Below are 25996 nucleotides of genomic sequence, written 5' to 3' on the forward strand. Positions count from 1 at the left end.
CATTATCCATCCTTCACTTTTAATTGCACCCCTGGGGATGCCAACTGATAAGCCCAAAAGCCTGATTCAAAGCCACAGCACTTATGCCGAAACTCTTGCAGGACTCTTTTCTCCATTTAAACTAGATATAGTTATAGTTGAAAGTTTTTTTTTTTTTTGTTTTTTTTAATATGTGAGAATTAAAGACAATGTTGGGGATTTATAATACCAACTGAATTAACCAATTAAGTTAAATTCCTTGACATTATAATTGAAAGTTTTACGAGACCTTGTGCTGATTGAGAAATAATTCAAATAAAAGTCAATTAGATGTAAGATAACCAACTTTGCCTTTCCTTTTAATTTTGTAAAGTGAACCACTTTTATAATAAAATGTAAAATTCAGACTGACATCGTAGCACAGGATAATCGTTCCCTTGTGGGCATGTGTATATTTGTGATACTTCTGGAAGTTGAAAATTATAAAAAGTTAAAAAGGGATTACTTTTGTAGCGATCAACCATAACGTTCTAATTATAAAAGCTGTTTGATAATTTGGAACTGCTAAGAGATGAGTAAGAGGTCCTCCAATTGGCATGAGTCACACTTTGTTATGAAAATCTTCTCTTTTATCCCTTTCTGCCAATTGGTAACAAAGATTTTTAATTAGTTGACATTGTAAATATTTTATATTGATAGCATATTAAAATTAAACTCTAAAGTAATCATGTAGTTACAAAAGGGATTGCAGAGAATCCACATTCATTATTTTCCCTGTTTGACATTATTTATCGTATAACATATGCATTTTATGTGTGTCCAAACACACACTTTATATATTATATAAACAGATAGAAAAAATTGCCTGGAGATAACGCATTTTGATGCAAGCAAAGCACTGTACTAGAACCCTAATTTTGTGCAGTTACAGCGGAATCTATTCTTTCCATTATCTCCTTCCTTTAATCCAAAGGCATCCAAATTAATTTTATAATTGCATTGAATTTGAAACATTGTAGTTATAAGTTTTTTTTCAATAATTTATAGTAATTGCATTTACATGTGTTAATATTGGTTATTGAATAATTTTTCTTTTCCTAATAAAATGTAGGAGATTGAAACCTCTTGAGTATGACATGTAATTTAGCTGTAGTCAATGAGATGGAGTTGCAATAGGGTTATAGGTTTCCATATGAATCACATACAAACTAACTCTTGCTTCCATTTCATATCATATACAAATCAAATACTAAGGCCAATCAAATTACCTTATGTTAACTACATCAGAAACAATACCTACCAAAGCAACAAACAGCTTATGAAGTTATGATACAAACATAAATAGAACAGCAGATCCATCAGTAAACTATTTGTACAAAAGAGCTGATGTGTTCAAGTTTCATGTATTTAGCTATATATACTGCTTGTCAACAACAAACACTCCCGACATTCCGAATGTCAAGCTTGGTGTTTGTCCACAAATCTCAAGACAAAACTGAGTTATCAAGATTAGAGTCATCCACTGGTTAGAAGGAAACATCTATGGAAATGAATGCAGCCCATGCATCCTGTTTCAATGTGAATTTGGAATCAGCATTGATTCTCAGAGCATTCTTTATTGCCTCAAAAAAACTTAATGGTAGAAGTAGAAATAGAATTTTGATATATGGTTTATAAATTTTACACACCTGAAGAATTGAGAAAGCCTTCTCTGCTACATACTTCTGAAGGAGTGTCGCTCCTCTTTGCTGCAGTTTGTCTGGATGCAGGCATAACCTTGCTTTCTGATAAGCCTTCTTCACCTGTGAGCTTTCTAATAGACTCTTAAGAGGAATGGCATACCAGCCACTCTCAGGCCTTAGAATCTGGAAATGAAAAAAATATAACCAGGTCAATTCTCCTGTGTTATCTATCTGTATACTCAAATGGGGTATAAAACTACAGAAGATTTCATAAATTTTCGGTAATAAGAAATCATCAACAAAGAAAATCTTACATGATGTAATGTTGAAAGTAGTAGCCTAATATCTGTTTCCTTGCCAGATGACCACAATCTTATATCACTGTCCAACTTCTCTGTTTCTGTCTGTCGCTTCTGCAGAAAAAGCACAGCTATCAATAAGCTTTATTGTGAGGAAATAGAAATCAAAACAAAGGAAACACTAATATGTGTAATTTCTTGAACAATATCTTTTATCAACTAGTAGAGTGATCTTGTGAAATTGGAGGTTGTGTCATCAATCTTCAACGATTGGCAGAGCATGGAATGGTTTAAATCAAAATCACTTGAAAAAAGTTTCGTTCTTAATAAATGGTTGCCTCTCTTTTTTTCAATTTTACAACCCAACATCATATTTCAAACATTTATTTTCATAAAAGATCTGATTAAGCTTTGTATCAGTTATATGATATGATATGCTGATACTTATTTAGGCTTATCCAATACATTACCTCCTGAGTTTGAACTATTCCAATTCCATTGTCATGGTATTCACTTGCATCAGAGCTTCCTGCATCATACAATACAAATATAAGCTTCCGCTATTGACTGTTTCAGAATACATTAACTTTGTATGAAACTTTTTATTAGCCAAGACAATCACCTATTCCAACAGTTTGCTCTTTGCCATCGTTTCTCATACTTGATTCTTCATCAGAGCTTTGCGATTGAAACTTCTCTTTGGCCCATGCAATTGCTTCATCAATGGCTGATTCTCCACACTCTTCCCTTCTGAGGTTGGAGTTGAGTTCAATGACATAGGAGTTCATAATATCATCATCATCGTCGTTGTCATCACCTTCTATAATTTGCTCTGAAAGCACTCGATCATGCACAGAAAATTTTGCCTCAGGTTCTTGATAAAGCGAAGAGACGACAGAAAATGGGGAATTGAGCTCCCAGTCATCAGTGAACACTTTGGTGCTTTGATATGAATTGGATTCAAGACTAATGGTTTCTGGGGATGAGACTCTTCTTGAGGATCCTAAATGGGGGCTTCTGAAGTTCTCCTTGTACTCATTGTCCTGATGCTGAATTTCAAATGACTGATCCTTGCATGCAAAAAGGGGCACCCCAAGTTTACTTGGGTATTCCTCAGCCTCAGGCATCACAGTGGATGGATTCCATCTCCATGGAATATTGATTGGCCTGTAGCAATCATTAGGAACACTCAGAATTCCATTACTGCATTACCACAGTTTCAGGAAATCATTTTTATTCTTTAATCTAATTCTAAAAAATTAACATTATTGTGGAAACTAGAAAGCATATATAGTTGAAGATTAAAGTAACATACAAGTATTGACTAATGAAATGGTTGCCATGAATGGTTTACTTCCTATAACCACCAACTTCATCAAGCTCAGCTCAGTCAAATACTACTTTAAATCTTCTCTAATGAATGTCAGTATAGACATTCGGTTAATTTATTCTGAAAAAACAAAACACTTCATTTTACTAGTATTTTACAAGTTTAGAAAAGGCAAGCCACTGAACAATTAAAAGCACAAAAAACATATCAATAGCATTTGTTTAGTATTTTTTTTCGGATAATTCAATTTTTTAAAAACAATTATTTACAGTTTAAGATATCTATTAAAAAATTAGTAAAAATAAGAATTTAATTAATATCATATCTAAACTAATTTTGAATTGTGGCTGTATCGAAATTAAATTCTAACACTTCAAACATGAAAATAGAAAACCAAAAATTCAGCTTTGAAAATAAACCAGGACATAAGAGAAATTCTTCTCATCCCATTCTGTTTGGATTAAAATTAAAAAAGTATTTTAATGAATTTCAACATGCAATTGCTAATTTCAATATATAAAATAAATAGGAAAATAATTACTTTATAGGTAAAAATACTCTTTTTGTAAATAAAAAAAAAGTAAAAATACTTTTAATCTCTGTAAAAAGCAAACATGTATTCAGTTCGTGTTTTGTTTAACGTTTGATTTTTTATAATCATGTTAAAATATATATTAATATGATTTTTAGTGGATTTTCTCATGTTTGATTCCATATTAACTTGATTTTAAGTTAAAAACAACTTTAATAGTTTTTGAATTGAATCCAAAAAGTATAAATTTTATTACTAACTTATTTTTGTAATAACCAAGGGCATGGATGTAAAATTAAAAAAAAAAACAGTTGAGTTTTTAGTTTTGTTCTCTCGGTCTCCCAACTGTTAAAAGTACCTTAGCTTTGAAGCAAAACCAGAAAGTGCCACGTCATCTGCAATCGCCGGCCGGCGAGGGCTTAACTCCTCCGAACTCATCGCAGACGACGAATTCTCTTTCGAAAGTGACCTTGACCGGTCTCTCGATCTCCGGTCATCGTCCGACCCGAATATGTCGCTGTAAAATCCCTCATTCCTCGCCGGAATCCTGAACACCGGCAAGCTCCGGCCATCCTTCGGTGCCGGACACGTGAACTCTGGCGGCCGGAAAACTTCCTCGTAAAAGGAACCGGAGCTCGAGAATTTGTGCGCAAGGAGAGTTCGCGGTGGGCCACCAAAGACGTCGGCGAAGTCGTCGGCGTCCACAGATTCCGAATTGCCGGCGCCGGAGAAGATGGAGCGTCTTCGCCGGGAAGATGACCGGTTTTCCACCGATCTCCGGCGAGGGAAACCACGCATTAAGTCGATGCCAATTCTCTGTGATTCCTCCATTTCCAGCGACGTTCACCGGTGCATGCAGTTGACGGAATATTCACCGGAAAACACAATGTGGAGCGTGTGCTTTGTTTCTTATTATTATTGTTTGATGTATGAAGCTAATATATAGAGTGATAGTTGAAAGAGCAATGCACGCACAATTTTTTTTTAAAAGAAAGTTTGAAGAAATAAAGTGATTTGTGAAAAAGACATTGATAGGCTTTTACACTTTTTTTTCCTACTACCATATATTTTTTTCAATTTATTTTCATTTTTATACTTTTCACATTATCTATAGAGATGTTAAAAAGTAATTGTATGGCATACTAGGTATTCTTCATTTAAGTTTATATAAAAATATTTGTGTGTTTTTATAGATGTAAATTTGTCATAACTATTTTTTTTTTGAAGAATTTAGTTAATTACTTTGAGTGGTGTCATTTTCAATTATTTTTTTATAAGAAACTTATATTGAATTTACTTAAAAGATATTTAATATGATTTCTAATTAGTTAAATGTCTATGGAAGAGGTCTAACTCGTACATGAGTTGTTGACAAAATGAATAAACTCAAAATTTACTCAACAAAAACTGAAGGATGTAAATTAGTTGTAAAAGTTTAGGTAATTATCTTCATTTTTACGGATAAAAAAAATAAATATATAAAAATCTTTTATATCAAATGTGAATAAAAATAAATTGAAAATTTACTTACAGAAGAACGGTAGAAATTAGTTGTAAAAAAAAGTAAATAATACTCAAAGTTAATTCTGTTTATATCCTACGATTGTTTTTGCTTTCTCTCAAATGGTGTGTGATAATTGAAGGGAAAATGCATGGTGGGATAGAATTGCTTTCCTTACCTGGAAAGATGCTTATGCTGGAAATTGAAGTCCCCACAGACATCATAATGAGAGTTGTGTTTTCTTTTCCTCCTTTTCGCACCATGCTTTTGAATTTCTTTTATTTGTGTGGGACATGCAATTCTGCGTTGCCCTTTCGGTTGTCTTCATGCCCCAATCGAGTTTGTCAAGCCATTATTTTGGAGTGTATAATTTTGAACTTGAGGAAAAGAATATGCGGATAAAAATCATTCAAGGAAAAAAAAAAGAAAAAAAGAAACATGAGTAAACAAGCTAGTACCCTTAGAACATAGTTGTCACTAATTATTGCTTTTAATTGGAGGGATTGGCTGAAAATGTCAGAAGTGTGGATTTATGTATATAGCTGAAGAAGAAAAAGTAAACAAAAAGTGGACTAGGGGAAGGATGATTGATGCCTCAAAAGGGGACAATGCATGCCTTAAGTTGATTTGAGATCAGCCTCACCCTTCACTTATTCCATTTAGAGATCATAATCAATATACTTTTGATTTTTAGGTGAGGTGATGTAAGACTCACCAACTAACCCAGTGGCCTAAATGATTATGGTTTTCAATTTTTATTGTGTCCTTTTTCTTTCTCTGATCCATTATATTGTAATTGGCCGTTTAAATGCATTATCGACGTGCAAGAAGGATACGTAGGCTTGACTTCCCATTATTTAGTGTGACAGAGGAATTAGTAAAATACTTTTTCGGTAGATAACAAAAGCTTACGTGAATTGAGTTTTGGGATTTCATTGGAAGCAAGATAAGACTTATACCTTTGAAATAGTTCATGTGTCTTTTTTTTTAGTGTTTCTTGCATTTGCTCTCCAATAAAGATATTTTTGTCTTTCAAACAACATTAATAATTAAAAAAAAATATGTTGAAAAGTATGACATATCTAATAATTAATGTGTTGTTCAGTATGATTGTGAGTTTTATTTAGTTGTGATTTTTTTAAAAAAAATAAAATCAATTTTTAGGATTATAAGGGTCTTTTTGGGGTGGTTTTTAATTTTGAGTTTTGAATTTTTTAAAAATAACAAGTTTTTAGCTTTAGTTTTTTTAAAAAATTAAACCATTTTTAAAATATAATTAGTTTCAAATAAATTATTTTAAAAGTTTCATATTATATTAAAACTAGTATTAATAGTATTTTTGTGTGATTACGACGATAATGATAAGGGTGATAATGTTGACAACAACGACAACAACAGAGATAATAATAGTGGTCACGATAATAATGCAGTAAAGGTGGCATTGGTGGTTGTGATAGTGACGATGTGGTGGTGGTGGTGACAACCAATGGAGGTGGTATTAGTGATGGTGGTGGTGATAGCAATGTCGGTGATGTTGGTGTGGAGTAGTGGTGGTAGCAGTGTTGGTGATGGTTGCAGTGACGTTAGTGGTGGTGATGGTGACGAAAGTGGTATTGTTGTTGTTGGTAGTAGTGGTGATAGTAATGATAACAGTGACAGTGACATTAATAGTGGTGGTGGTAACAATATTAGTAGTGATGGTGATGTCAGTGACAACGATAGTAATAGTAACAATGGTGTTAATGGTGTTTGCAACGACATTAGTGATGGTTCTACTGGTAATAATGACGGTGACGGTGGTGGTGACAGTGGCTATGACACTAATGATAGTGTTGATGGTGGTAGCAATGAGGGTAACAATGACGATAGTGTTGATAGACATGATGGTGGTAGCTAGTTATGACGGTGATAATAACAATTGTGTAGTGATAGTGGTAATGACGGAGGTAATATTGATGGTGATAGTGATAGCAACAAAAAATATCATTATCAAATGTGAAATTAGCAATAATCTCATGATGATCACTGGTGGTGGTGATAATGAAACACGAATTAACAATAATCTCATGAAGTGACTCACTACTAAATTGACCTAACTCATGTGTAAGTTTTGCAAAATTGAAAATTTATTAACAGTTCAACAACACTCTATAACGGATGATTTGATGCTAATATAATTTTAAAGTATAGATTGAATTTAACTTATTCTTACAAAATCAACTTATAATATAAGAATTACTTTCCACTTAGCCTTTCAAAAAAAAATTACCTACCATTTATATACTTTAACTTGTTATATTACTAGTTGATGTGTGACTTCTTATTGTAATGGATGGTGCTTTTTGACCTAGGGAATAGACGGTGAAGAATGTACGTGTGTGTGCGTTTTTATCAAAAGAAGTATAGAGAAAATTCAAAATCCTACATGTAATTTTAAATTGAAATCACGCGTTTTAATTAGAGACAGGTAATAACTAATCTCAATTCTTATTGGTACATGTTAAATACACTTAGATACTTATTTAAATTATTTTTAAAAAGTGATATACACGATTGGGTTACACACTAATAATAAAACTAGTTATGATTTGAGATATGACTGGGTACCTCTTGGGTACTAACTAAATCATTTTTTTTAAAAAAAAAACTTTTGTTCAGTTAATATTAGTGCTTCTTTTTTCTCTAAGTTTTTCCGTGCATTTTTGAATTTCTAACTGAATCACATCTATTCAATTATACACACACCATACTCATATCCACAGGGCATATAAATCAGCTGGCATGTGCCACACTTCCAAAGAAATTAGAATTGTAGATTTAACTGAAAAATGAGCACTCCAGAGACACTGATATAAGCTTTGACAGTACCAAACTTTCAAAAAAGTGTAGATTTAGCTAAAAAATCAGGACCTTTATCCTTTTTTATATATATAAGATATTTCCGACAGAGATAAGCTATAGACAGAGCCAAACTTTTAAATAAGTGTAGTAGATATTTAGCTAAAACATTTGCAGGTTTACATTGTTTTTTATATATGATATTTCAGACACTGAGATAAGTATATATAGACACTGCCAAACTTTTTATTAAGTGTAGATTATTTAGCTAAAAAGATCGGCACGTTTTTTTTTCTTTTATAATAAAATATTTCAGATACTTTCAGACATTGAGATATGTATAGACAGAAACCAAACGGCAATGCCCTAATGCATGAGGAAAATGCCAAAGGAACACTGTAGTATTGCTATGATTAAACACAATGTTTTACTATGCTATATTGCAATGTCTTCCTCGTATTCAAACATCAAATGAGAGTGTCATTATGCCTTTAACTATTTCAAGAGATAACTGATGAGGACATATGAACATATATAGTATTATATATAGATGTTGTAGTCGAATACTTAAATGAGTGACAAGAAAACTGATCTATCGGTGTCGGTATACGACAGATTGAGAACTGTTCAGGATGAATTTTGTTGCTGATGCCTCATTTTCGAGTACTTTTCAATTCAAGAACCAACAGCGGTCCAATAGTTAACTTGAGATATTTTGGTTCTTGGGCTCGATGAGTAGGGTTTGATCCATGAGAAGTACCATCTATCTATGTACATGTATAGAGCTTAATGCTCATTGACCTTATAAAATATATTTTATTCATTCAATAATAAATATTAGTGGGCATGCATGACTTTTTATGTAATATAGATTATTATAAAAGTCAACCAAGTAATCATATATAATAATGAGTTGTTATGACAGTTTATTTATTTATGTATGTAACTTTTTTGCTCACATATATACACAGAGAAAAAGAATAAATCAACTTATGTCAAAAGTAATTTTTTTAGAATTATTCATCATTTTTGTCATTTATTTTTTAAAAGTTTAATGATATATATATATAAAAGATCAAATTACTTTTAAAAAAATTAATCTCCATTCTAATTATTATTATTTTTAAAATTTAATAATTAAGATTAACTACTTAATATATATATATATATATGTATGTATATAATACATTCATAAAGTGAATTGATTTACAAGCACCGATCAGCTAGCATAGCTAAAAACTATAAAATTAGAAATTATTTTTTTATAAGAGATGCTTGCTAATCTTAAAGTAATTTGCTCCTCAATAATGAAACTTCGATTTCTTATTTTGTATAGTGATTTCAATTTTGAGATATAAGGTATGATATCAGTTGTCATTGATCACAAAAGTTTCACAGTAGAATTAATAGTTACTCACGTGAAGTAGTGTTTTACTTTGACCTCCTGGATATATTTGAGAACAAGAAATATAGGATTGGAGGGTCTCCTTTTTCTTTTCATTTCATATAATCTTTACTATGTATATATCACATCCTAACTTCACTATTATATAGCAAATTAGTATAACATTGGCACTATATATATGAGAAATGATTGCAACAAATTCCTCTTCACATATTTTTTTATTGTTTATTGTTGATTAAAATTTATTAAAAATTATAAACTTTGAATATAATTTATCAAAAATGAAATACAACTCGTAAAATTTTATAGTTTTTAATAAATATGTTAAATGACGAGTAGTTAATATTTCCCTTTAGTAGTATGAGAACAATCAATGTGTATGACCGGATGAAATTATGCAAATTTTGAAAATGATTTCCGTTCAATTCATTTTGCTAGTTAACCCCTAAGTGATATATATGAAACTAGGTAGAGCATCTTACTTATATGATTAAACGAGTGAGAGAGAAAAAAAAAAAAAAGAAGCAAAATCATTGGCAGTTCAGCCCTTAAGCAAACACAAACCGTTTCTTGTTGCCTTTGCATGTGAAAAGTAAAACCACCTTCATCATGCATGTCCTCTGTGCAAAATAGCAAAAAGCAAGTCAAAGCTTGCATGCATTTCTCTCAAATCATTAGTCTTCCAGACCTTTCCATTCTTTCACTTCTTCCCTTGGATTATTTTCATCTTTTTAGTTGAAATTACTACATGGTCGCACGTAACACGTAATCACAATAGCCACCGAATGGCAAACCAAACCTTTGGTGTAGGAAAGCACATTGTGAATTGATCTCTTCAAAACTAAGTATATCCCCACCAGCCTAGCTAACATTCAATGTTACAGATTGGTACAAAGGTTCGCGCATGCCATTCTTGTTCAATCACCAAAAGCTAGATCCTGGCCCCATTTCTATCTTCTCATGTGATACTAGTGGAAAGTGAACATGCACTAGCATTTGCCCTACAAGATTCTTCAAGCTAATCCATTTAGGGATCTTATACCTATATCATACCATGTCACTATACCTCCCTTAGAATGCTTCTTATTGGTTAATCTTACAAGTAGAATGTGGTCTTTCCTTCACTGTGGCATGAAGTGCATGTGCTTTATATAAATGATTACTATTAGCTGGCCGGTCACCACCGGCATGATTAATAGTTTAGATATTGATTTTACAGCCACAGTTTGAGCACCGCTCCTTAGACCGACTCAATGTTTATTTATAAATGTGTTTTTTTCTATATAAAATTCACATATATAATACAAGAAAGAAAAACAAGTAAATTTGACCTGACCTAGCTAACAGGTTAGGCTGGGCCAATAAACCTATGGTCCATATGAAAATCAAGCCCGCCCGTATTTACCCTTTTGCCCGGTCAGGTGACGGTTTATACAAGAAAGTGAGTGATATAATTAGTGATGTTATGAAAAAGGAGAGCTAGACAAAAGAAGAAGTGAGTGTAAATGAAATGTAAAAGAGAAGTACAAAAAAATTCAAAGTTGTATGGAGAGGTCTAATTCAATTAAATTCTCTAGTATTTGTCTTTAATTCTTATGCATCACATAAAAAAATTCAAAGTTTTTTAACTAATTGATATTGATATTAGAGTCTAAAAAGAATTTTAAATGACGTTTTAATTTGCCAAATTTGTATGAGATCCTCTTAAGATAAAATTAAATACCATATAATGTTTTAAATGTATGTTTTTTAGGAAATGTATGTTATTTAACACATGAGTATTTTAGGAATCACCTTATACAAACTTAATATTTGCCACATGATGACAACACAAAATAAGAATGATGTGTTTTTGTTCTTTTTGTTTTGATTTTACCTTCTTTTTTTAAAAGTAAACCTCAAATATACCACCTAACTTCTAAGTCTCGAGCAATATTTTGTTCTGTTTTCAAATAAGCCAAAAACAAAATATAATTCATTTTATGTTGTATTGTATATTTTTTTAATGTTTTCCAAACTTTACCTTTCCTCTAAAAAAAAACTTTACCTTAATGACATAAAATTATATTTTTTTTCTTTTAAATTAACTGGAAAACATATTTAAAATCTCGTTACAAACATTAATATAACTTGTTTCTCTTGTTTGCAACTCCCCCAAGTCGCAATCTACTGCCACGTTTCCTTAACCCCAGGCTCATCTCTACCAGATATGCTTCTCCTTTATTATTCTCTTCCTCCTCCTTAATCCTCCGTACGTTTTCTTCAATTTGTGTTTTTACCATGTGCTTCTCTGATTGGTTCCAATTCTATTTGCTCAACAATCAACGTGCTGTTTCATCAGTTTTTGACTTGGCTCTAATGCTAATCAACTTGTACTTAATTATAACGTTAGTTATTAATAATAATCGTCACTTTGTTATTTTATATTTTTATTTATGTTTTTTTATACAGAAATGTGGTGCGGTTTGTGTAGACCACCCATGACAATGCCATGCATTAATTTCGTAAATGAATTGCCTTGTGCCTTGTATATCCTATGTCACGTGTGAAGAGAGATGGCAAATTTAGACTACTATATATATATATATATATATTTGTTGATAACAAATATTAATTTGTTAGAATGAAAATTTTGTTAAAAAAGAAGATCTGATATTTTTTTTCTTCTTTTTTCCTTAATCATCCAATCCACGTTATATTTGCATTTAGACTTGCTATATTTGAATTGAAAGGTTGTGTATTCAAAGTGAGTCCTCTTGAAGTCTTCCTTCCCTCCTACCTTACTCACTTAACTGCTTGTATTGTGTTGTGACCATGGAATCGGCATTGATATTTCTGGGAACGGGAAGTTCGGGGTCGGTTCCTTGCATGAGGTGTCTCATTGACCCTTCAGATCCTCCATGTCCTGTATGTGCTTACTCTCTCTCCTTCCCACCTCACCTCAATCCTAACTACAGGTTCCTTCTTCTTCTTAAGTCGTGTATAGCGTTGTCACGTTAGTTCCTCAAACCATCATTCACAAAATGTTATCCATCAATTTATTAGTTCAAAATGAGTTGTTTTGTGTGAAGAGAGATGCCAAGTGTACACTCCTATATTCAAAAGGTTTTTTTTTTATCAACAAATGTTATTTTTGACTTAAGTGATAATATTAACATATGTTTATGAACTAAAACAATAATAAGAATAAGTGATTAAGTTTAGAAACTCAGATGAAACAATTAAAAATTTCAGAAAATTATTTGGAATTTCTTTAGTTTCAGGGATTAACATCTCAACACATTATACATTTTGTGCTAATTTTCATTTTAGGAACTAAATAGAGGTCTTACATTATATATATTATGGACTTAACTTTACAGGTGCAATAGCTCTCTGTTAATCGATTATTACTGTCGAAGCGATGCCACTCACAAATATATACTGATTGATGCTGGTAAGACCTTCAGGGAGACTGCACTTAGGTGGTTTGTTTTCCATCACATTCCCAGAGTAGATTCTGTCAGTCACTCAACTTCCCTTGTTTCTTTACGATTCTATTTTTTAATTTTTTGGTTAAATTTTTCAAATTTAGATTCAATGTGAATGTAACTTTCTATGTGTTCAGTCAGGTGCCTTATTGGCTTATTTTGTTGCAGGTGAAGCTTGATTTGGTAATAGTTCTTTAGTGTAATAAATTAGTTTGTTCTTTCTTTAGTTGCAGATTGTTTTGACTCATGAACATGCTGATGCTGTCCTTGGATTGGATGATGTGCTTGCTGTGCAGCCGTTTAGTCCCACAAATGATATTGATCCCATCCCCGTTTACTTAACTCAGCATTCAATGGATAGGTAAACTCTAGTAACTTGCCCTTTTTCTTTGATGTCTGCTGCTCAAATATCCTTGGTTAGTGGGAAAATTGGCTTAGGAAACACTGTTTTATTATATGTTGCTCTTCTTTGTGAAAGTAGGGGCTCTAAGGAAGCATTTACACTAGATGAACTTTTAGTTTTCTTAGAGAATATTGTGAAACACTATTTCTTGCTACAGTCAATTGACGCATGATACATCTCATCAGTTCTAATAAGCGAAAAATGGTATTACTTTTTGGTCAATCAGTTAAAAGGTACTATATTGATCTGCATGGCTCTTCAATTTCAGTTTCAACATTGATGATTCAACTCATGTTATCACAGTGCAGTTATATTCAAGAACTCAATTAAATTACACTTTCTGAAAATACTCTAAAATGAGAGTAGTGGCAGGTGCATGAGTTATTAAGATGAAAGCGCGTGTTATGTGTTCTTCTTAACCATCAAATGTGGGCTGCTAGTGTGCTTAGAAATTATTTCTGATTACAATGCAAATGTTATGTCAGCGTTATTTCCCTTTCACTTGCCTTTATCGATGCATTTTGCTTTAGAAAACTGATTTCTTGTTTACACATTTGCAACAGCGTCGAAAAGAGGTTCCCTTATTTGGTTCAGAAAAAACACAAAGAAGGTCAAGAAATGAGAAGGGTGGCTCTGCTTTGCTGGAACATAATTGCTGATGATTGTAATCGGCCATTTTTTGCATCAGGCTTAAAATTGATTCCTTTGCCAGTTAATCACTGCAAACCTTCTCATTGGTGGTAGGAATGCAATACCCCTTTTACATTATAAGGACTTAAGTGCTACATTTATGGATGTAGGTAATGCATGGAGAGGATTATATCTGTTTGGGATTTCTTTTTGGTGAGAAAAATAGGGTGGCTTATATATCAGATGTTTCACGGATTCCAGCTAGTACAGAGTGTGGTGCGTTTTAAAGTCATTTCTTTCTACTTAGACATGTGTGTTACTGCATTAGTGTTATCTCTCATAACATTTAAACTTTATTTGGTTGGAGAAAATTTGTGAAGAAAGAATATAGGAGATGAGAAAATGGGTTTTTTAATCTGGAGGGAGGGGGAGATGGTGTTATGAAATTACAATTACACCCAGAAATGCACGTTATTGTCATGTGTTTTTGTAAACAAAAGAGCGGCATAATTGCATAGTTTATGGCACAAACGACTATAATAGTCAGAGAAAATATTAAGGTATTATAATTTAAGTCATGTAAAGACAATTGGGAAATACCTTTGATTCCAACTTCTCATGATGAGTATTACCCTGCTATTCCTTGAAGAGGAGGCTTTTGGCTTTCCTTCATTGTGGAACTTAATGTTACGAGTCCCATATCGAGTGATTAACGAACATCATAAGTGTTTATATAACTGGATAGACCATCTCTTTATGAATTGGTTTTTAAGAAAATTTTTCGGATAAAATATTATCCAACATTTATCACTCAAATGGTAAGAGTCACAATTGAACATAGTAACCACAATGTTATAAGAAAATTACAAACAAATTAGTTGTGTAAAAAAAGTATTTCAGTATTGATCTATGCAACTTATCATCAAAGATCACCTAGAATTTAGTTTTCAGACCTTAAAAATTAACTCAATTCTCATGGATGTTATATCTTCAAGAAGAAGCAGTAAGCATCATTTACTTAATTGTAAACAAAGCCATAGCTGCTGAATAGCTTGAATTTGTAGCCTTGTCTTACTCATTGAAACAATAGGAATGTAGCTTGCATAATGAGACGTTTTTAACTTCTAAAAACAAAATGTTCTACAGTCATTTCGAAAAGTGGGGCTGGACAGGCAGGACAGTTGGATCTTCTTATATTGGATGCGTTGGAAAAGGTCAGTACTTCAATTTTCATTAGTTGTCAGAGGGTGTGTGGTTTTTGGGGTGTAAATATTGTCTTACATGTGAATGTGTGAATTCTGCCACTGAATTGCAAAGGACAAGATTAGAAGAATGCACTTGCCACTTGCACTCACGTGTAGAAATATCTCGGAAAGTTTTTAGAAAAGACTTCACTATGTTGCACTATTTCTTTCATTCTTTTCCTTCCAATTTCTCTGTTCCTCTCCATTGATTTTCAATTATAAGACAAACAAAACATCTTGTTCACAAGTAAGATAACTATTTTAGAATTTGTGCTTAAAGTCTAATTCTACTCTACAAAATCGATTTGTAAGGTGAGATATATCTAAGCCTTATAAGAAAGGATTATATTATATTTCTAATTGATATAAGATCTCAACATACCTCTACCTCTTCTCAATCAGGACTAGTCATCTAGAGTGAGAATAAATGTGAGTGGCCCAACAATAATACCCGCTCACACCTAGGAATAGACGTTTAGAACAAAGACAAATATGAATATTCTAATAATAGATTTATAATTGATTCTAATACCATCTTAAAATTTAGTCTTAGAATCTAACTAAACCCTATATAAGAACTACATTAGTGATATCTTGGATGTGAGGTCTCAACAAACTTGATCATAGAAGGCCAATAAACGATTATTAAACACATATCTCTACACATATCTCTACTCCTATTTCCCTCCATTGCTAATTCTGTGTAGTAAGATAAAATGTATTGGATATAACAATTAAAATATAGTATCCTATTAGTGTTCTTTAAGTTAGATAAAAGATAGTTTCAGCAGAAAAGACATGCCATAATAAATTCACATCGATTATTTGTAGCAGAATAATTTGGAAACAATGTTCTCTCCCCATAAACCATTCCTTTTATCAGCTTTTCAAGTTGAAGTTGAAACTTGTTTTCATCAGTTTCTCAATGGACAACTGTGCTTTGCATGTTTGTTGTGCTCTCGATCATCAACAAACAATTCTTTTTTATTTTTTCTGCACTTGTTTCTAGCAAGATGCATCATCACTGTTGTAATCATGATTGTGAAGCTTCACCTTATTTGATTGATCATCCTCAGTCTTGCCTTTAGTGATACATATTTGTCAATTCCATTTTATAGTTTTCTTATTTTCTAAAAAGATAGTTCTTTACTTCTTGATATTCATCTAACGTTACAACAGACTGGATCACCTAACGTTCACTTTTGTCTTCCACAGGTTAGTTCTGCATTTTTCAAAATGATGTTTACACTATTTATTTATGTCCCTGATGGTGAAATATCATTATTTGTAATTTCACAGACTCTTGAAACTGTAAAGAGGTTATGTCCAAAGCAAACCCTATTGATAGGAATGAATCACAAGTTTGATCACCACAAGGACAATGAGTTTTTAATGGAATGGTCCAGAAGGTACACTTCCCATATTTCAAAGAAGTCAAAAACTTTAACGGCTAAAACTAGATTTTTTTTCATACATACAAGAAAAAAAAAATTTACCAAAACAAACAACTCCCTCCACTATTTACCAATACATGCATATTTAATTGAGGGGCCCGAATTTACATTGTGTTTTTTGAAAAAAATTTGCAAAACAACCTGAATTCTCTTCGTGATTTTTAAATTTTTTTTTAGAAAAATTAATTTTTTAAAAAGATTTTTAAAAAATATAAATAAAGGAAATTAATTAAATTAGAGAAGATAATAAAGTTAAAGAAAATTAGTTTAAAACACTACTATTGAAGAATTTTTTTGGATTTATATATAGTGTAAAATGAAATACATTGATAGTAAACAAAAAAAAAATTAATTTGCTTGACTAGAATTTTTTTGAATGACCTATTAATATACAGATTGAACAATGTTTTTGTTGACCTTTACTAACGGAACTTTGTAGACACTTGACATAGGACTTTCTAGACACTTGACATGTAGTACAATATATATACTGGATTGATATATTGCAAGTAATTTATATTGATGTGCATACATGTGCACATGATATGGGTAGTTTTTTAGGCTTTAAATAATGTTTAAGTGATCTAATTTAATTAATTTCTTTTATTTATATTTTTCAAAAAAAATAAAAAAAAATCTAAAAAAAAATAAAATTCACGTTGAGAATTTGAACTAGGAGAACTTGAATTCTCAACAGGTTTTAAAAAAAATTAAAAAACATAATGTAAATTTGGATCCCTCAAACCAAATTTACATTGTGAACAGTAAATAGTAAATATGTATGTATAGATAAATAATGAGAGGATACTTTTGTAGTTTGTACTCAGTGGTATGTTATGAATTTTAGAATATTACATACTTGATTCTTCTATAATTGTGCTTAGGGAAGGACTATCAGTGCAGCTTGCTCACGATGGTTTGAGAGTTCCCATAAACTTATAGTAATTGTGGACATGGATCTCCCTTTTTCTCATCAAGAGTAGCACACGTGGTACCAGAACTATCAAGTCTTCACTATGATTAGTAGCATGCATGTGTCCGAGGCCTCACCCTTCTTGGAGGGCGCGCTTCCTAGATTATCAAATTCCTGAGTACTGTTGCCTTTTGTTTTCTTCTCTGTTTTGTAAAGTTTGCATTGTTAATTGTGGACTGATAAGTACTTTCTATCAAGTAGTAAAAACATCAAGTTTCTACATTTTTGTTTTTTAGAGTAAAATTTAGGGAGTCAGAATGATACCCCAAGTCTAAGTAGGCAAAGTTTTTTAAGTAAAAAAGATTGAATCTACTACCATAATCCTCAGAATTAGGAGAATGTCAAATAAACTCCTAAAATTAAAATTTATTGTCATTTTAATGTGTGACATGGACAATTTATTATCATTACAGTCTCTAACCGAATTAGTGCCTAGGACTAATATGACCAAAAAAATTTAATTTCAATAATTTATTTAACATTCATTTTTAATTTCAATGACTACAATGACATTCTTTCACAATTTGAGAGTATAAAATTATAGATTACTCCAAAAAGATTTATGGAAATACTTATAAAAGTGAGCGATTTTTGTGAGACTCGTTAAAAAATACTTCCTCCCTCCCCCTAAAAATGGCTAGCTAGAATTTTAAATGGGAAGTGAAATTAGAATGGAAAAGCAAGCTTTTAATTTTCAATTACTCTGAATTTGTAATTATTGAAATAGGAATTGATTTTATTTGATCTAGAAATCAATTACCTCAAACCAACTTTGAGTGAATTTCTATGTGTTTGCAGCTAAAATCAGAATGATTTCAAAATCTTATCAATTCATATTTTATAACTTTCCCCAAAAAAAAATCATTTATCAATTCATAAATTTTTACATCTCAAGAAAAAATAATCATTTATAAACAAAATCCATTACCAATTAATTTTGTGGTTTCAAACAGACTCATTATTTGATTGTTAAAAATCTGCTTTCAGCTCACTTTCGTAGAAGTAAATGTCTTGCACTTACCATTCAACAGTCTCATATTTTTGTTATACTTGTTATATTTGAAGCAACTTCAATTCTAAACTTTCCTGATCTCCTTAAGCAAGCTCACCTTAAGTCATATTGTCTCCTAGATCCCCCAATACCTTTTCCTGTGGATCACGTTTGTATTTCAACGAAAAATTGTTTCTCTCGTGTTCTTGCAGGGTAATCAGCGTGAGAATATTACCATGCTGTTGATCTTGGTTAGGTTGGAGTACACTGAAATAGTTTTTGAAGATTATCATGTGCTCCTACAACAATCTGAGGAATCAAAATTGTTACCCAAAAAATAAGACATGTTTAGTTCTATACAAGAGAAAGGATGATTACCTGTTGTGATGGATTGCCTATTTTTCTAATTAAATCTTTTGAAGTTGTATACGAAGAAACAAATTAAACAGCAATATGGTTGAGGAGAAAGGAAAATACTCCTATCTAGCTGATGAGGTATTTCAATTATTGTTAACTTCTGCAGTGGAATGGGGTCATAATAATGCGCGGATAGCTCTTTGTCAAACTCTTCATTTTTATTCGCCTTAAAGAGTGTAACGAGGGAGAATGGTTTTGATTTCATTTAATTTTTTCAATTATTATTTCACCCTATAATTTGGTTTGGTTATATAAAATAAAAATTGTTGAAAATTATATTGAAGATTTACGTATAAAATTATTTCCCGTTCTTAATCAAGATGGGGAAAGACAATTTGTTGTTAATTATGTTACTCATTCGTCCATTCCATTCAGTAAAACGTTTAAACAGCCTAGTAACGAAGTGGGTGGAAAAGTTATGAAGTCAAATATATTAAATATTAAAGGTTAAATTAATTTTTGTCCTCTAATTTAGTGTTTGGATTTGAATTGCTCTTATAATTTTTTCGGATTCAATTAGTTTTTGGGTTGAATAAAACATGTGAATGTTACAAATTTTTTCATATTATGTTTAATTTTTATGAATAAAAAAAAGTGAATCTAAATAATACGTTAAAAGTAGGAAAAAAAAACTAATTTAATCAATATTAAAATCTAGTGGCCAAGATATTTGTAGTCTATTAGGCGTGTTGACTGATTTTGGATGGCATGCGTGTGACCTATTATATTAAGTATTAACTCCTCCATGACGATTACACGTGAGGAACTGGTGTGGGTCTACAGTGAACAGCAACTCGTGAAATTTAAGCAAATATTAAATTTTAAATGCTAAATGTATTTAATTTTTTATTTAATAAGTTTTATGAAATATTAAATTTGTTTTAGAATATATTAAAATATGTTTTTCTTTGTGATCTTGTCTCACTCACTCAAAACCGAAAAGAAAATACGCATTGAAGATGGATTTGACCCACTAGCATTTAATTAGATGGTTGCCATATACATGTTTATAGTTAAAGCATGAACATGAAATAGCCCGACGTTCACGTAGACCTGAACGTGTCAAAAGGTAAATATTTTATTTTCAACGACAAAAAAATAAAAAAACCACTAGTTATCGAGTCGAAATAATTATTTATTTGTCATATAATCTAAGTTATTGGTCATTTATTAATTATAAGACTTGATTAACATCTTGACTCTAGCTTTTCAGATATTAAAAAGGATCATTTTCAAGTTGAAAATTAGAAAGATATCATTTATATGTGTTGGTTTTTTAAAATATTGTACACTATCTATAAATTATATATTGCCATATGTTTAGCATTAGTTATTATAAATATAGACCACTTATTATAGAATAAAAAAGAACTATACAATATTTATTGAGAAAGTGGTATTAATTTCAATTATTTCTCATTTTCTCTAACTCAAAAGGAATTAGTATTTTACTGTGAAGTGATGAATACCCTTGATGCACACTAATCAAATTCTGTTTAATACATTAAAAAAAATTGATAGAGATTTGAGCTAGGCGCAAGATCACTATAGGTGAGATAATTATTCTTTTAAATATTTAATGTAATTACACAGTGAAGATTCAAATTCAAGTTAAATTTTTTTATTCTTTTATTTCATAATGCATCTTTAAATTAAAGTTAAACTCCCATTAAAGACAGCAATCTTAAAAAATTCTACAATATAGGTAAAAATCTGAGTTTTGGTACAATAATGTAAGCATCTAGAATAAGTCAAACACCTGTGAATGTGTAGAATTCCAAGTTCCAAGTCACCTTATATTTAAATATATTTGGTCGTTTCTGGTCAAGGAAAACGAAATAACCAACTGGACTGCTCTACACCGAAATTCAAAATTTGGAACAAATTCTAGGAAGCAACCTTGGCATTGATTAAGTTCTGAGAATGCGTGTGTTGTGCTTCACGACTCGTTTGACAAATATCACAGACAAAATAGTATTTGTAACCTTTCCAATAAAACATAAAATGTGTTTGTAGTGCAGAAGAGAATTTAGAGTCATAAAGAAAAGGATGATGACATGCTCCGTGGATTTGAACAACAAAGATTTGGACATAAGCTTCTATGTTTTCAAGCCAACTGTAGTAATTGTTGATCATCTAGTTCATGGACTCCAACAGTTTTCCTTACTCACTCAGAATCTTGGTTGTGTACAAAGCTCTATATTTAGGAGCATACATGGAAATACGGTAAGTTCTTTCCTTTCTCTAATTTTAAATTTTGTTAATTCAGTTTTGAAAATTTTCTCTTAAATTTTTTCTAATCTCGATTCTCAAGTGTATGTTCTTTCTTTTCCTTCTATATGGTTGAAATTGTGCTGATAAACTTATGAAATCCCCTTTTTTATTCTGTTAAATTGTAATGCATGTATTGTTTGACTGGGGTAGACACAAAATTTGTAATGATTTTCCTATATGAATGGCTTCAAAGTAGACACAACATAAGGACAAAATATATAGCATCAATTATTGCTTTTAGCTTTGTTTTTCCTATTCCACGTAATTTTTTTTGTAATATTTCTAATATTTTGTGAATGAGAATTTCTTTGTTTCATACCTCCATGATAGTCTAGCATCAGTGATGGTTAAATATGTCATCAACTCCTAGTCAGTTGTGTTAAAGTATTTCATCATGTAGCTAATCAACGTACAGTAAGCATTTTCCTAAAATTAGAAACAAAAATTCTATTTCCTAATATTACTTAGCTGAAAACTTTTCTTGGAACCAAAACGACCAACCCACTTGATAGTTTTTCAGATCATTAAGATTAATGAACAGGCTACTCTCCTTTTTTTTTTTAGTGAAATGTGTCACTGTAAATTACTCCGTTACATGGTACATATGTTGGTACGTGTTAGTGACTTAGTGCTAGTTCTTTTTCCCCCACTGAGCATATCACGCTTCACTATTTTCTTTTTTGCACTTTGTTTTATAAAAAATTCATGTCCTGTAATCAGATCACATGGTATGGAGCATGGCAGAAACGGTCTAGTGATGAAAAAGATAAGCTGACAGCAAATCTTGTAAGTTTGATCCCTAACTATTGGACTGCTTTCTTGGTTTTCTTTTTTGAAGTACTTCAATAAGACAGCAACTTAATAAAATTTAGACATCCATATAGAAAAACAAGACAATTCTGATGAAACCTTTTTGTGAACCACGATTATGAGTGTTTGTGTTTTGATAAAAGAAGGAATTATTAGAAGAGAAATGAAATACAAAACAATGCTCACCATGTAATCTAAAAAAATGTATTTGCAGCTGTCAAGCAGAATCACAATGCAAAATCTGTTGACTAGCAGCTTCTAAACTATATATAACACAAACACCAACATCTGGAGAGAAAGGCTTATGTGGTTTATGCAGTTGAAACAAATTGATGATGTTAACCACATTATGTGCTACTTTCCCAAACCTGGACATTTCAAAGAGTAGTTAAGAAAGTATTATTACATGAAATTCAACATGGGCACACCCTCTTCATGAGGAATAATTCTGGAATAAAATATAGATGAAGAAAAAGTTTTACTAGTGCATAATCATGAAGCGCCAAAGGCCCATTCACATCCATGTCTTCAAATTCTGACTAAATAAATATTATTTGTGGGACAAGAACTCTAGAATTTGACTGGCAGGTCTTTATAGACATTATGCCATGCATATATAAGAGGCATGCCAAGGAAAACTAACCCTCTTCATAAGAAAATAATTGAACATTTCATGTTAGAAGCCAGCTCTAGTTTTCTACTTTCCTGATATGACAATATCTAAAACTTATAAAGTAGCTGGAGTAAGACAATGTTTCATGATTGCAATGTGCATTGATCTTCACCATTAAATATTCACGTGAGAATAATTATTCTAGAAATGTAGATATATTAATAATTGGGTAGACTTAGTTTCCTAGATTAATTTTTGTAATCTGATTAATTGATCGCATGTCTTAGAATTTAGATTGGAGCATAATCCAACATCAAAAATTAGCTCGTAGAATAAGAATTGTCTCTCACAAATTTTTTGTTAATATACTAGTTAACGTGGCATCTCCAACATGCTATCCTCTGATTATTTATTTATTTATTTTTGCAATTTTCCCTTTACAGCAATCAATGCTAACCAATAATGTAACAAGAATGGCAGTCTTGGTTGAACACAATTTCCTTGATGCATATGCTGGAGAATCAAGAGATGGCTCTTTGGCTGTAAAGTTCAGCACTGGTGACATAATCTCCATGAACTCAGTAGTCACAACTACAAAGGACCTTAATGACCTGTGCTATGCAGTCCTAGCAATTTTTAGGTCTCGTTTTCCCAAAACAGAAGGCATAACTTCAGGCCTTTGTATGAAAGGCCAATGCTTACCAAGAGTGGTATGCATTCATGTGTGGCAGTCCCTACAATTTTGTTACTCATGGATTCTCAACTCAGACCATAGAAAGTGGATGATGCCTTATCTTGAACGCTTCTCCACTGAGATGAAGCATGATATTTTTCGAGTAGTTTATGTTAGTGATGAAAATGTGATGAATGTTCCCTACGATTCTCCTCATCGGATGTTAGAAGATGAAGAAGAGAGCACACAAGGACAACTTATGCACCACTGAGAACACAACATGTGTTGCAAAGATTAGTTTATTGTTGTAAATGTGTTTTTGTAAAATCAGTTGAAGGATATTGAAATCTTAACCAAAAATAACTGCTAATCCTTTTTTTAAAACTTTTGCTAGAATATTAAATCCATTTTTATCTCTATTTAACTCTTTCTGAATAGAAGGGCAGAGACAAGCACTAATGATCCTTCTGTTTGCAAGCGATAAGATACTAGAATGAGAGCAGAATTTGATTTTATTTTTATTTTTTTCTGGAAATATGTGATCAATTCTGAAGCTGACAGTGAACACCGTTTTTGTCACATTTAACATTTTCTGTTCTTTCTGCTCTATATCTCTTGTTACATGTCTTGACTCAGGCCAAGGGTGAGGATTATATGGGGTTTCTAAAGGAACAATTGAACACAGTTACTCTCAATTAGATTAAATCTTAATTGCTTAGTTTCTACAAAATTAATTATGAAAAACACAACTTGTCTTTTGGGTGCTATATCTAGATTTGGGTCCACAATAACTATTGCATAGGGTCTTAGTGCAAAGATATGCACTGACTATATTATGCCACAGTTGAATGCGTGTTTCATCTTGAAAATAACAAGTACGGAACAGTAAGAACTTACACTTCCTATTATGATAAGAAAGTGATAGAAGATAGAGGGACCTGCATCTCCAAGTTGCTTTCTGCATCCTTTCTGGAATGTTTTTTTACCTTTTGGATTTAGCATTCCAGAGGTCATAAAAGGGGTGCATTTGGATTGACGACTCCCGAAGTCATAAAGGAGGTGCAGGAAGCAATAACCAGCAAGCGTGTGGTCACGATGCTCGTTTGGGCTACGCATACTTTGCTGGGCTAGAGATTAGCATGGGCTGACTTAAAGAGTAATATATAACATTGTGACACATTTGAACGGAAAATTGTGGCTTTTCCTGTAGTTGCTTTTGTTGGGTAAGTGACAATTATTACATTTAATCACCAATTTTATTATTAAAACATAAAAAGTAAACATCATATATAAGTACTATATATGCTTATTTCTATCTCTTACTTGCATTTTATTTTTCTTTTAACTATATGCATTTTAAAAATACACTTCAAATTTAAAGAAACATCTTTTTCTCGTCTTAAATTTGTGCTCAAGAAGCATTCTCCTTTGATTTACAAGTTGCATCTCGACCCATGGCCCTCAAAGAACATTTGAAGAGGAAGCACTACACATACGTCCAATCTAAGTAAACAGCAGAAGCAAGCCTAATGTTATTAGGAACTTAGGGTAAATTAAATGCGTTGAACGTTATTGTGCTTCATTGAAATTCCTTTTTTTAAAAAAAAAAGTTTCTTTTCGGATAAATAAAGTTAAAAGAACTATATTTCCCATTAAAAGAAAAGATTTTAGCCTTTATCGAGTTTAGACTAAAAGCTAATTTTGGATACACATTCGAAGCTTAGAACACATTATTCAAAGCAAACAATGATCTTTTCAATCATTTTAAACCATGGCTACTTTGATTCCTTGAAGAATTATAATCAAATACCACACTTTGAAGGGCACCTTTTAGTTGGTAGTGTTGGTCTTCATTTTCTTTAGATTTGCCATATCGTTAAATGCTTCCAAAAGTTTGTAAACCATTATTGACTTTAAAGGCAAGGCAAGCCAAATTTCTCATTGCTTGAAAAAAGGGGAATTAGTTAAAGCATGAGGAAGCGACTTTCCCCACCTATATTTGAATATTTGATAGATTTTTCAAAGATTAGCAATCAAAGGGTCCCAAAATCAGAAAGCTGCAATTCCTTTTTCCCAGTCAAAGTTCATTACGGTCCCAACAAACTTAGTATTCTGCCTTGCGAATTTTATTCCCGCAGAGGTCCCACGTGAATTCTTTCTTTTTGTGGGTATTAATTTTGACAGCAATATGCCACTAGCTACTTAAGCAAATAGTATGATTTCTTTTTTTGGTTGGCAAATAGTATGCTATTTCGTTTTGAATTTGATTAGAACATATTCAATGTACAAAAAACTTCCGTTCAATTATGGAATGTTATATATGGTAAAATTATTATTTTTATAACAATTATTTTAATAGTTATTTGCAAAATTGATTCTACTTGAATATGTTAAAAGTTAAATAGCATTAGTAATCATAAAAAAAAAATTAATATCATACTTTAACCTAAAATTTTAAGATTCAAATTTATGAGTCTT

The 25996-nt window shown here is 31.6% G+C and overlaps 3 protein-coding genes across 3 annotated transcripts; 2 read left to right on the plus strand and 1 right to left on the minus strand.

Annotated features, from left to right (window-relative positions):
• Positions 1-1172: 1172 nt before the first annotated feature.
• LOC114422170 lies at positions 1173-4745 on the minus strand. The gene is made up of 6 exons (XM_028388392.1): positions 4181-4745; positions 2583-3127; positions 2431-2489; positions 1976-2074; positions 1668-1844; positions 1173-1547 (listed from the first exon to the last, which is right to left on the minus strand). Exons 1-6 carry the CDS (start codon positions 4651-4653, stop codon positions 1506-1508), a joined length of 1395 nt encoding a protein of 464 aa, XP_028244193.1. The 5' UTR covers positions 4654-4745; the 3' UTR covers positions 1173-1505.
• A 7525-nt stretch (positions 4746-12270) lies between these two features.
• LOC114421994 (putative hydrolase C777.06c) lies at positions 12271-16010 on the plus strand. The gene is made up of 6 exons (XM_028388153.1): positions 12271-12523; positions 12929-13067; positions 13264-13397; positions 14003-14150; positions 14240-14345; positions 15216-16010. The coding sequence occupies exons 1-6, from the start codon at positions 12381-12383 to the stop codon at positions 15362-15364; spliced, it is 819 nt and encodes a 272-aa protein (XP_028243954.1). The 5' UTR covers positions 12271-12380; the 3' UTR covers positions 15365-16010.
• A 5067-nt stretch (positions 16011-21077) lies between these two features.
• On the plus strand, positions 21078-24028 carry LOC114424283. Its single transcript, XM_028391120.1, has 3 exons — positions 21078-21374; positions 22143-22208; positions 23289-24028. The coding sequence occupies exons 1-3, from the start codon at positions 21198-21200 to the stop codon at positions 23787-23789; spliced, it is 744 nt and encodes a 247-aa protein (XP_028246921.1). The 5' UTR covers positions 21078-21197; the 3' UTR covers positions 23790-24028.
• Positions 24029-25996: the final 1968 nt, after the last annotated feature.

The sequence above is a fragment of the Glycine soja genome, chromosome 8 (genome assembly GCF_004193775.1).
Source record: "Glycine soja cultivar W05 chromosome 8, ASM419377v2, whole genome shotgun sequence".
Lineage (NCBI taxonomy): Eukaryota > Viridiplantae > Streptophyta > Magnoliopsida > Fabales > Fabaceae > Glycine > Glycine soja.